This window comes from Fukomys damarensis, unplaced genomic scaffold, assembly GCF_012274545.1.
Source record: "Fukomys damarensis isolate Sample0158 unplaced genomic scaffold, DMR_v1.0_HiC HiC_scaffold_26, whole genome shotgun sequence".
NCBI lineage: Eukaryota > Metazoa > Chordata > Mammalia > Rodentia > Bathyergidae > Fukomys > Fukomys damarensis.
The window spans coordinates 8,682,873-8,695,972 of record NW_022900938.1 but is presented as its reverse complement, the minus strand read 5'-3'; the positions used below and the strand labels follow the sequence as shown (position 1 = coordinate 8,695,972).

Genomic DNA, 13,100 nt, shown 5'->3' with positions numbered 1-13,100 from the left:
TTTTACTGCATACTTAAAAAAAAAAAAAAAAGACTCCATTACTCCCTTTGTTACTACTGCATTTTCTGCCAGACCACAGGTGGCTATATAGCTATCCATTTTATATTTCCTTTCCAAAAGAATGATAGCTTTACCAATTAAGTTGCTCAATCCAATAAGCAGACACTTAAACTACCATATGCTTTAACTGCTTGAATAAATCATTTTCTTAATTGGCTTAGCAGCTTTATGACTAGAAAAGCAGTATAACCCACTCTGTTCCAAAATTAGAATGCTTACTCAGAGGCTGACTGTCAGATACCTGGTATCTTCTATCCCCAGTCATGAAAGAGGATCTTTATGAACTCTGTAATGTAATGTATACAAAACTGACCTTATCTATCAACACACAACATTGAGCCAGCAAAACCAAAAAGCATACTCATAAGGTAGGAACTGGCTTATAGAAACAAGAGGGCAATAAATCCTCTTATATAAGAGAAACACATCTGCTAATAAAAACAATTTATAACAAACACGTATAGAGATGATTCTGGTTCATGTGTGAGCCTGCTTAAATTGACTGTGACTGCTAGGAAATTATCTTTTTCTGTCGTAATGCCCATTCATTTTAAATTGGTCCTATTTCCTTACAAATCTTGTATTTCCTTGGATTTATCTACCACACCCTCACTGTACTGCCATTAATTTATAAGCTGGGCCTGCCCAGCCTGCCAGTAAAGCCTCTCTTCAGAAATGTACCAGATGCTTTAAACAGAGGCATCTTTTATAATCCCGTACTTCAAAACAGCGTATGAAAAACCAGCAATTGGTTCTCCAATGCAAATACCTCTCATTTCACATTATCACAGAAACAGTGCAGTTTACTAACTACTCCTTCCCTACAGGAAACTCAGTAGCTGTAAAAATTTTTTGTTCAGTTTTAAAATATTTCAATACTTATTAATTCCAAAGATCCGAACACCATGTAGTTGTGGCATTTTGGGAATAAGCACACTCAGGAGAGAAGCTGTGTTTAGGATGAAGTGAGTTGGATCATACTTCGTATAGAAACTTGCCAGAAAATATCTGTAGAAATAAAAGTTAAGAACGCATGTAACATCCAAAAATGAAATTACTTAGAACTTAAAAAAATTAAAAGTTAGAAAAAAGGCCACTAAACACACAAATTGCCTAGCAGTAAAACTTTTTTTGAGCACCAAAATAAAAATTTTACTGTGGTCCCAAATTAATTTACTTTGGCAGTTAGAAATTTATTTAATTCAAGTGTGCATTCTGCACTTCTATAACTATGTTAAATGGATTTGATTATATGCTCTGCTACTTAGCCTCCTTTAAACAGAAGGCATTTAAACAGCTTTTGTGTCCTAAGATTTCAGGTATCATTTTGTCCTTATGTATGTATTCCTGAAGAGAAGATCTGGATCCAAAACATCTCAAAATGTTTTGACTCACCAAAAGGTTAAGGACTACTAGTATAAAGCTTTGAAAAGTAGGGTTTTACTATATTAGGACAATGCAATATATTTGAAACAAACAAATATTTGTTTACTCCTTTGTGTTTTCAATTACACACTGTAGTTGAGCAGGTCTAACTGGTAACTTGAAAGATACTGTTGTAAAATTTCAACTGTTTTGCTATAACTGAACACGTGTGTTCAGAGATCTATTTGAGAATTTAACAAGCGTAAACTATCTTTAAGACCATAAATCATCACGTCCAGAATGTCTAGTGTTACCCAAGGGTACATCAGAGTACAGATGCATCATCTAGCTATTAAAAGCATATTTCTAACATAGAAAAGGTATACCCTGCCTTGATCATAACTAAGAAGGTAATTTCCATATAGGTATTAGCCTAATGAATTTTAAAGTATAATAAACATTCCTCTATTGCCATTAGCTCATCATACGAGGGAAACAAATATCTTGTGTGATACGGTTAGAAAACAGCTGCTTCCAGATGTGACTAAAAAATATTATAGTAAAAAAACTGAATGTATCATTTTCAGAACTGTCGAGATTGAGAAATTCTTCCATCTTCCACCTACTTAAAAAATAGCCAGAAAACTCCTTTTAGAGAGTAAATCACATTCTTCAAATTGTGGCTTTAAATGCTTTCTTCCTGCTTTCATGTATTTAAGACTGTTTTTATACTTCCTTCACTGAACAAAACAGGATAGCACTTGCACTTAGCCCATCTGATTTGGCTTCATCATTATGGGTTTGATCTATAAACTGACAGATTAGAAATAATAAATCTTGCTATAGCTTCTCCTTCCATACTGTAGCCTATGTCTCCTTTTTTGTCTTTAAATAAAAACTGTAGATTATATGAAAATTACCTAGTTCTTAACAAAAAATTTAAGATACTGATTACTTTCACTTGAAAATGCTCTTTCTTAAACATCTATCCCAAAACTAGCTCCTCTTTAGTCCAGCTTGAAGAATTCCAAACCTACAGAAAGTCTTTCCAGCTACTCCGGGCTGCACTGTTTCTACCATGGATGTAGTACTATGTACAAGGTATGTGGTACAGTGTTCAATAAGATATATATCAAAAGTACCTATAGGTGCAAGCCTATTACAGTACCTATGATGGGATTCAAAGTACTCCATGTGTACTTACAAACTCTTAGAGGGAAAAAAAGCACATAATTTTTTAATTTGTCACTTATATCTAAAAAAAAAACGGGGACAAAAAATAGAATGACCTACAAAATCACAAAATAGTCAAGAAATTCTTCTTAACACATTCATAATGGGGCTATGATTCTTTTTTTTTTGTACCAGGAATTGAATTTAGGACCTTGCATTTGTCAGGCAGGTGTGGCACCACTAGGCTAAATCCCTGGCCTTTAGGGGCTATAATTTTTACATCTCACTGACAGGAGGCTTGAACCACCTGTGGTACATGAATAACTATGCCATTGAGCAACTTTTTATAAATTCTGCTAGTAAAAAGACCAAGCGATTAAAACTATTTGTACCACTGGTGATACAAGGCACATAACAGGACAGTCATGCATGTACCACTGATGGTTCAAGCCAGTGAGAATATGTTCAAACAAAACAAAGTAAAACAAACAAACAAAAAATGCTGCTTAGAAGACCCTAAGTGTGTGGGAATAAAATAATTCACATAAAAGGAAAATGAAGTGGGAACTATTTTGTGGCAAGTCCTGAATATCAGGTAGTGGAAGGAAGTTATATAGATATCAGATATAAAATTAGATGCTGTCCAACTAGGTATTATCTCATTTGTTTGTCACAGCATCAAGATAGTATTAGTAGTCAAAATTTGATATATGAGCAAACCAAACTGGCTGAATGTTAAGTCAGGATTTAAATCAGGTTTGTCTTACACTTCAAGCTGAACTCTTTTTCCCCAACCATAATCTCTCCCAAGGAGTCTGAACATCCAAATAGGCCTGAATGGCCAAGAAAATTCTTCTGATCACCTAATTCATCATTAAGGGAAATTAATCTGACAGTGCAATACAAAATATAATTCATTGTACAATGGTGTCTCCCAATGTATTGACTGACGTGAAAACAGGTTTATTTCAACTTGTCAAAAATTTTGCCTGAGGTAGCTACTTATTGATTGAAATTTTTAATGAGATATTGTTTCTAATTTTAATTCAATCTGAAAAATCTTCCTGTTATTCAATCTTCTTCATTCTTAAATATATCTACCACTTACAGAATTATTGGAGAAATTGTGAAAAACTTCCGTGAAGATGTAAACTGTACTCCATAGTCCAGTTGTTCCCAATGAGTTAGAAGTCTTGCTTTACCCTGGTCAGGAGTTTCAAAAGGTGTTCCTTTCACTGCATGGAAAAATACATACATCCCCTGGAAAACAAGCAACAAGGCATATAATCAATACCAAATGCAAAATTAGTCCCTGACAGTAAGCAGTAAGATGTGTCCAAGTTATTTGCAACAGAGTAATGAAAGGCTGCGGCCAGTTTCTGTATGGCAAATGAACCTTTTTAGACTATATACATATTATCTGGTGAAAATCAGTAAAAGGTCAACCTAAAGTAACTGTTTTCATTAAATTGAAAATTAAAAGTATCATCAGGGTAGCTTCCTATCCTTATATTTAGGTTATCAAACAATTTTCCTGTTAAGAAATAGGATTACCTTTTTCTAAATATATAGTACTAATATTTACTTTAGATTGCCCTATTTGTAAAATGGTAAGACATAAATTGGTGAAAAAATATGAAATCTTTATATTGGGCAAAATGGGGTTGAAATATTTAATATTAGAACTGCCTTTCTACCTCAGTAGTTTTCTTCCAAAGCAACAAAGATGGTCTGATGTAACAGATATAATGTTTGACTTAATTCACTTTTAAAAACCACCACTGTGCCTCTTTTGAAGTTAGTTTTAAAGAACATTACTAAAAGTCATTCTGTCTGAGATTTTATTAAACACCTACTTCTGTGGTAATTAGAAATTAATGATTTGAAATTCTACTTTGTACTGTTAAGAGAACCTTCCTCTCAAAGCTTAGTCTGTTTCCTACCTAATGTATTAAGCAGTTCAAAAGTAGGTTAGCTGCAGTAACCCCTTGTTATGGCTTGGGTCTAGATGTTACTTCAAAGTCTCATGCAGTTGTAGGTGGGGCTTCTTCAGAGGTGGCTGAATTTAGAGTGTGTGATTGATTCATGGTGCAATGCTAGGCTCGAGGGCACTAAGATTAAGGGTGTGAATGTTACCAGCTCTAAATAGTCTGGATAGGATAAAGGGGGCAGAAAGATGCTGTTTTCCGCTGCCATGAACTGTTGCCATGTGCCACCCTGCCTTGGAGCCAGCTGATTATGGACTAAACCTCTACAAATTGTGAGCTAAATAAATCTTTCCTCCTTTAACTTTGGGTGTCAGGTATTTTGTCTCAGCAATGAGAAAAGCATCTACAACTCTTCTAAACTTTAGCAGACTCAAGTTCCCTTGGGTTTAACTAAAAAATGCATATATAGGGCACAGAACATGTACGTACATATAAAATTGAACAAGACATGTCTCTGGTCTTGAGAAAATTCAGTTTTCCAAGAGATGGTAAGAAAAAATATGCAAAAACATCTAAAAGTAGGGCAGAAACTGCTATTAGAACTACAGTCCAGAGTACTCAGATAGTTCGGCTGGAACTATCATCTTCCAGGAATTTGCCAAAATGGCAAAGAGGAGGGGAACCCAGTATATGTTCTCCAGTCCTTTTAGAAAATATGGTCTTGTTCCTTTGGGCACATACATGCCAATCTACAAAAGGGTGACATTGTAGACATCAAGGGAATGGTACTGTTCAAAAAGAAATGCCACACAGATGTTACCATGGCAAAACTGGAAGTCTACAATGTTACCCAGCATGTGGTTGGCATTGTTGTAAACAAGCAAGTTAAGGGCAAGATTCTTGTTGAGATTAATGTGCATATTGAGCATACTAAACAATCAATGAATTGAGGTAGCTTCCTGAAACATGTCAAGGAAAATGTTCAGAAAAAGAAGAAAGCCAAGGACAGAGGTACCTGGGTTCAACTGAAGTGCCAGCCTGCCCTGCCTAGAGAAGCATGTTCTGTGAGAACCAATGGGAAGGAGCCTGCATTATTGGAACCTATTTCCTATGAATTCGCGGCATAAGCTGGGGATACAGCTTTGCCATTCAGCACCTAATCTGCGGCTAAGTGTTCTAAGCCCTGCTTAAAAATAAAGAGTTCTATGCTATAAGGATGTTTTTTCTTAATTGAACCAGTGTGTGGCCTTTACCTAAGAGAAAGAAATATTTGAAGCAGACTGTCATTGTACCTAGTTAATTGTGTCAAGTCTTTACTCTTTCGTGTTTTTCTTTTTTTTTTCCTAGTACCAGGGATCGAAGTCAGGGCTTTGCATTTGTGAGGCAGGTGCAGTGCCACTGAGCTAAATCCCCAGCCCTCTTTAGTGTTTTTCTTGCTGAAAGATGTGAGGTATTGTGTAGGAGTACAACCAGATGGCCAAATATTTATGAGACATTTATAGTGGCTCAAAGATCCTCTGAATCACCATGGAGAAAAGTTGTATCAAACCAAATAGAAGTCATTGTATGGAATTTCAGTTAAATACACCATTTTAAAGCACACATGTGCATACACACGTGTGTTGTGTATGTGTGTGTGAAATAGAGAGAGAGAGAGAGACAGTCTCATTGTCTCATTCTGTAATTCAGGATGGCTTTGAATTATGTAGGCCCAGGCTGGCCTTGAATTCACAGCAACCCTCCTGTCTCAGCCTCCCGGGTGCTAAGATTACTGGCATACACCACCACACCTGGCTACAGCATAATATATATTAAGTTGTTTCCATTATGTTTGTTTTCCCATTAGTCTGAATAGCTTAGGAACAAGAATTGGTACAGAGCAAGTTTTAGAGATGTTGGAAGATAGCATTAAATAAGGAGTGTTTATGCAGTAAACATAAACCATTTTCACAGGGCTTGGAAGGAAACTGTGAAATCAAGTATTTTTTCAAGTTCTCAGGAGTATATGAGCTAAAAATAGAGAAGAACCTCTATTCTAGATCACAGGTATGTTTGAATGTGTTTAAAAGAAGAAAAATTCTTTTGCTTTTCCTTTAAACCATGCACTTACTAGTGTTTAATGTCCAGTTTACTGTTCCTAGCAAAGAAGATTAAAATCTGTGTTTGGGCTTGCATAGCACATGTGAGGCCTTGGGTTTCATCCCCAGCACCACAAAAATGTTTTCTGATCATGTATCTTCTTCTATTCCAATGTTATTTTTATATAAAAATATTAGTGATGATTTTTCACATATCAAAAGAATTTGAAAACTAAAGTATATATCTCATGGCTAGCCTGTAATGTTTACTAAATCAAAATAAAAAGAATTCACATTCATTTTTAAAGCTGGGCTAATAATCTTGTGAAACAGCTCGGAACTGTAGCACTGAATATAAATAATCACTGTAGGTTTCTACTATATGGTTCAGAAAGGCAGAAACAATATTAGTTTTCTAATCAAACACAACAATGAAGCCTACCTTTCCATGTTTAAAAGCGTTTAGGATTTGTTTCACATTTTTAATTGGTTTAGTATAAGCCATCTTAAAAGCAGACTTAAAATTGGAGCTATGTAATTGCTACATCTATGGCTGATTAAGTTAGGTTTTTAGTGTGGTGAGCTAATAAATACATCAGAAGTTCGTTTTCCTGAGTGGTGTCAATTACCTATTGTTTGTTCGTGGCCATGTATTACTTCGGTCTCAGTCAATCAATCTGAAAACAGTGGAGGGAGATGGAGGATGGCTTCTAAAGTGCAGTCAAGATGTACCATGGGAGGAGAAAGTTATTTAGCAAACATTTAAGTAGATCATGAGAGAGATACAAAAGAAAAGATTAAAAAACAGATGAACTATTAATAAAATATGATAAATACATTTTAAAATGCAGAGAATTTTATAAATTCATAGAGGAGGTGATACCTGAGTAGTCTGGCTGGGCAGGTAGGGATCAGCCAGTCAGGGCAGGAAGTAGGAAAGAGTATTAAAAGAGTGACAGCAAGGTGATCTTTTTTACAGTTAGGGTGCCTGTGCCTAGAGGTGGCTGAGATACGATGAAGTCCCTTTCTGCCTCTGCACTAACTGGTCTTTTGTGTCACACAAAGAACTTGAGATCTTACTAAAATGCAAATGGAGAGTTGTTTAAGTATTTAACAAATATTTCTCTGCCGAGTTGGAATAGAAGAAGGCAGAGGAGCAACAAAAGAGCAACTGATTTACTGGAGTAATTTACTTAAGGAAAAGAATGAGGATGTGGGGATCAAGTTCCTAGTAAAGCAGGACACACGTGCTCTGAGCAAATGGATAAGGACTATAAAGGAAAAGCAGGAGTCATACTAAGACAAGGGTGATTACCGACCTAGGACTGTTCTGGTCCTGGTTTACATCTGTTCTCTTGCAGTAGTTATTCCTAGAGTTCCCTTTTACTCTCACAACAGTCCCAGCTTGGATGATTCATTCTAGTAAAAACTGTACCACTGACATTCAGCTGTCTGGCTGCTTACTCTGCAGACAGTGGGGCCTTCAGATAAGACTAGGTACAGTGGTGGTGTGAACTGTGAGGAGTTCGTCAAGTTCCAGGAATTACTTAAAGGTGATGAGGGCAATTGATGACAGAATTGTACATGAATGAAACACTATGGTTTCAACAGCTTCCTTTGCAGGGAAAATTGATGCCAGCCAAACGTGTAAACAACTTTATGAGTCTCTGATGGAAGCTCATACCAGTAGGGAAAGAGTCATAAAAAACTGTATGGCCCACCTCCGAGAAGAGAGAGAAAAGCATTTGGATGATTTAAAGCATTTTGGATGACTGCAGCTTAGAAAAGAGCAAAGTTGAAATGGATGCAGTCAGAACTGATTTTGAAGAAGTGGTAAATGACAGGAGCTGGAAGGTGTTTAATGAACATTGCCGAATTCACTTCAAGCCTCCAAAGAATGAATAAAAAGAGATACTGTGTTAAAGGACCAGGTCACCTCCTCAGAGCTAAGCATGACAGATATCGGCAGGGTGGACTTCCCGAGGATGATATCTGAGCCAACAGTCCAAGACCCTTTGTTGATTTCAGCTCCACTTAGCCAGGACCTCATGTCTAAGTAATTCTGCTAATTGTGAAATAATCAAACTGCTATTTTATACTGATTCTGTAAAAACCATTTTATAACTATTAAAATAAATTTCTGACTCAGCGTTAAAAAAAAGATTAGGAACAAAGTCAGAGGAGCAGATGGTGGGGGGAAATCAGGAATACACTGAGTTCTGTTTATATTTGTTTGGTTTGAGGTGAAAGGTGATCTAGCGAGATGAACATGAAATATCAAGCTAGGCATGGTGATGCACACCTGTAATCCCAGCACTTGGGAAGCTGAGGCAGGAGGGTCACTTGAACCTAGCTGTTTGAAGTCAGCATGTGCTACACAGCAAGACCCCCATCTCTTAAAATACACACACAACAGTATTTGCCCTGTCAAAGTCTCCCCCATAAAGAAGACTAAATGGACATGCACTTATCACTTCTATCAGCACACTGTCTTTGTCTTTCTCCAATCAGTCTCAAATATCCTCAAGAAGGGGAAAAGTATTTATTAAAAAAATATTTCTCCCACATTTTTGTTTTTATTTTTTCTGTTAACAGGCAATTCCCAGGGATGCATGACAGGGTCAGTAGAGTTAATCAAATCTCATACTTTGTGGAACTAATACAATACAGACAATACAGAAGGAGACAGTCAACAGGAAGCAGCTAAGGAACCTTAATTTCTATCTGGAAAGAAAACAGTCTCTCTGTGGGTAACAAATTAATAGCAAGCCAACTCTCAAGAAGCAGCTACGTGTTTTAAAACTACTTCAATATATGTGTTAATTAGTTTCATTTATACTGCTAGTTTATCTGAAGTCTGTTGAAAAGAAAGATTTGTGTTATAATCTGTTTCTTTTTTATAAGAATCTTTTTGGTTTATGTCATATACTCTGAGTAACTACTTTGAAGATAATGATACATAATATAAAAACTACTTCTATAAAAAAGAAAGCAGCTAAGGTATTATGTAAAATCTTGAGTATGATTAAGCTAAAAATTTCTGTATTGAATGAAGAAAGTACACTTAAACAATTTAGAAAGACTTAAGGATTGAAACCAAATTATTTTCATTAGACTCCAGTTGACCAAAAAGAGAGAAATGCTTCTGAAGCATTGTGATTAATCAATTCCTTATAATAACGTGAATTAGTGTCTTCTAATTTTTACTAAAATGACCATTTTCTAGATTCTATACAAACAGGAGAAAAAAGTCTTACATATAGAAAAGGCCCAATGTTAAAAGTATAACAGAAAAAATAGAACCCCATACCAGACCAGAATTTTTCAATATTAATTCTTATATACTACAAACCACTGAATTATATGTTTTGCTTATTTGTGAAGCATACATTTCAAATAGGTGAATTTTATAGTATATGAATTTTATCTCAATAAGCAATCGAAAAATATCATTGTTAGGCTGACGGGACATTCCCCTGGCACATGGCCCTGGGTGTGAGTCCTTCTGAGCAAACAAACACAACACTGCAAACCATGGGAAAGCCCCATTTTTGTTTATAATGTATCAAATATATTCATATTCTCATGGAACCACCACACTACCATCCATTTCCAGAACCTTTTTCATCTTGCAAAATTGAATCTCTGTACCCATTAAACATTAACTCCCCACCCCTTCCTCTCTGCAACATAAACCCTCAGCTTTTAAGTGGTCATAATAATGTTAAAATTCTTACCAGATTATGTATAATATTTGTTAAGGTCCATGCAACAGGAACACTGAAGAAAGGAATGCTGAGTAAGACAATATGAAGCAAGCCAACTCCTAATGCATAGGTTAGCCACATACCCCGGCTGTTCATTACACGAGTATTTGGATTCACCTCACTGTGGGCAACTCCAACATTCATGTTTGCTCTGTAGGGAACAAATGAAATGAATCAACACTGATGCATTTAGGAAGCCTAAAAACCTCTAATTCTGACATGACAAAAAGTTACCAGGATTATTTTTTTCCTTCTTATTCTGAAATAGAACAGACATACCCTCCAAAATATGATACTTGCCGATGCTGATGCAGGGGGTAAAGAATCCTTAATACCCGAATTTACAGAAAGATAACAAGACTTGTTTTTATGGCTCCCTTGCACAGTTTGTCTTCCAGCATGTTGGTTTTACTAAATGAAATAATGCTCAGGAACATACAAACTGAAAAGAGAACAATCTACACTTTTTTTTATGAATACAAAATAAAATCCTCCTGCCTCAGCCTCTTAAGAGTATTTAGATTACAGAGTCATTGTATCCAGCTCTGTTGTTTACATTTATAATTGGGGAAATATAATATTTAATTAGAGATAAATGAGAATAAGATACTTTGTTTCATAGAGGTTTTCATTTATTCTCTGGATTCTGTCTACTGCACATAGATCCTAGATGAAGAATCCTGGCCCAGCCCAGTAAGAAATTAGAACCTAGCTGGATAAAAAGATAGAGCAGGAAGCAATCTCCTAGAAAAAAAGGGATCACTACTTTTAAAAAAATAAACTGTAATTTCTGTTTTCATTCACTATATTTTTAAATTTCAACAAATCTAAAGGTAGTTGTGCAACCTAGTTGTTAAGGGTTGAGAAATATCCAAATCACATCCAGATAAACAACATGAAACAGGGACAAAAGGAATTTTTAAAAAATTAGGCAGCCAAAATATAATCAGTTTTTCCCAGCCGCATTTGAGATGACTTTTTTTTTTTTTCTGGTACCAGGGATTCAACTCAGGACCTTACGCTTATGAGGCAGGCAGCAGAACCACTGAGCTAAATCCCTGGCAAGATGCCTTTTTTAATGAAATAAAATTTCATAACAAAACAATAAGTTAATATATTAATTATTTTCAAAGTAGTGACTCAGAATAAGATATAAAGATTCTTACAAAAAAGAAACAGATAATGAGTACAAAATAAAAAGTCAGGAGTTAGCCAGACACGGTGGCACTTGCCTGTAATCCCAGCACTGGGAAACTGAGGCAGGAGGATTGCTGAGAGTTCAAGGACAGCTTGGGCTACACAGTGAGCTTAAGGCCAGCCTGAACCACACAGCCAGACCCTGACTCAAAACCCAATCAAACCAGGGCCAGAGATTTAGCTCAGTGGTTCTGGCACCTGCCTGGCAAGCTCAAGGACCACAGTTTGATCTCCAGTACGGAAGGAAAAGAACAAAACAAATCAAACCAAACAAAAACTGGACTGGGGATTTAGCTCAGTGGTGCTGCCGCCTGCCTCATAAACCCAAGACTCTGAGTTGGATCCCCAGTACCAAAAACAAACAAACGACAACAACAAAGCCAGGAGTTAAACATTAACAAAATATTAAAAAAAATAAAATAAAAAGATGATCCAGCAAGTTAGTTGAGTAGCCAGATTCTAAAGTACTGTTCTGATTATACAGGGGTCAGAGTTCAAAGCAGTGCTTTTTGAAGACTGAAACTGGAAGGGACACGCCTTGACAATGTGTACAATTTACATGGTCAAGGGATAACATCTGTGTCTCACTTTTGTGACACAACTAGGTTAAAGTGGTGAATCTTTCTTCTGTATATTTCTCTATGGTCAACTCCTCTAAAACTCTACATTCTCTTAAGATTTTTCCATGCCCCTTTTATGCTCAAGATGAAAACCAAAGGAAGGACCTTAATAGTCTCAGTCATTTTACTGATGATGCTTATTTGGGTTTAAGAATTTCGTAAAGGAAATCAAACTGCTTGAAGAATGCCTATCATCCCAGGAAGCGGGTTCAACAGATTACATTTGTAACAGCTTTCATTTGAAAAATATATAAACGTTTTCTGTTACAGAGTTAGTAGAAAGAGAGGAATTTCTTGTAACCCTAGCCAGTAAGTGTTTCCAGGGCACAAGGTACCTTTCTTTTAACCTCTGAAGATCTCTGGAATAGTCATCAAGGCTTACATCGACCAAAGTTACAGGGACAAACACAAGTCTCTCCTTCGCAAACGTACGTGAATGAATACTTGCAACATCCAAGGTATACCACATACTACTTTTAAATGTTACAGTATACTAAGGAAATACGACCACTTCAGATATTTTTCCTGCTTTCCACAAGATGAAAAAAGGCGGCTAGAAAAGAGGCCTAAAATTTACATCTCAGGGGAGAGGAAGGAACATAAAAGAGTAAGATGTGCTATACGTGTACGAACTACCTCCGCTGAATGTAATCATTATGTATTTACAAACATATACTAATAAAAATTCTAAAAAGAGAGCGAGAAAAAAACTGACACCTGCGGGGCAGGGCAGACCTGGCTGGTACCCAGGCTTCCCCAGAGCCGCGCCTCCCCGCGACCAGCGAACAAAGACCCGGAGACGCGGAGAGGGTGTCGGGCCGCCCTCGCCCCGCTCCGGCACCAGACCCTTCGGGACCTCCGCTCGTCACGGAGCCCGGCAGCCGGTTCCCCTCTGGTCGCCGCTCAGTATCC

The 13,100-nt window shown here is 36.7% G+C and overlaps 1 protein-coding gene and 1 pseudogene across 1 annotated transcript; one reads left to right on the top strand and one right to left on the bottom strand.

Moving 5' to 3' along the window:
* Positions 1 to 5: 5 nt before the first annotated feature.
* On the bottom strand, positions 6 to 13,054 carry Ormdl1 (ORMDL sphingolipid biosynthesis regulator 1). Its single transcript, XM_010636844.3, has 4 exons — positions 12,906 to 13,054; positions 10,342 to 10,522; positions 3,707 to 3,858; positions 6 to 1,068 (listed from the first exon to the last, which is right to left on the bottom strand). The coding sequence occupies exons 2-4, from the start codon at positions 10,513 to 10,515 to the stop codon at positions 933 to 935; spliced, it is 462 nt and encodes a 153-aa protein (XP_010635146.1). The 5' UTR covers positions 10,516 to 10,522; positions 12,906 to 13,054; the 3' UTR covers positions 6 to 932.
* On the top strand, positions 5,348 to 8,623 carry LOC104871045 (annotated as a pseudogene).
* Positions 13,055 to 13,100: the final 46 nt, after the last annotated feature.

Coding starts and splice junctions, on each gene's coding strand:
- Ormdl1 (XM_010636844.3), bottom strand. CDS start 10,515: ATGAATGTTGGAGTTGCCCACAGTGAGGTGAATCCAAATACTCGTGTA. Junction 3,859..10,341: donor CAAATATTATACATAATCTG/GTAAGAATTTTA, acceptor CTTGTTTTCCAG/GGGATGTATGTATTTTTCCA. Junction 1,069..3,706: donor ACAATTTCTCCAATAATTCT/GTAAGTGGTAGA, acceptor TTATTTCTACAG/ATATTTTCTGGCAAGTTTCT.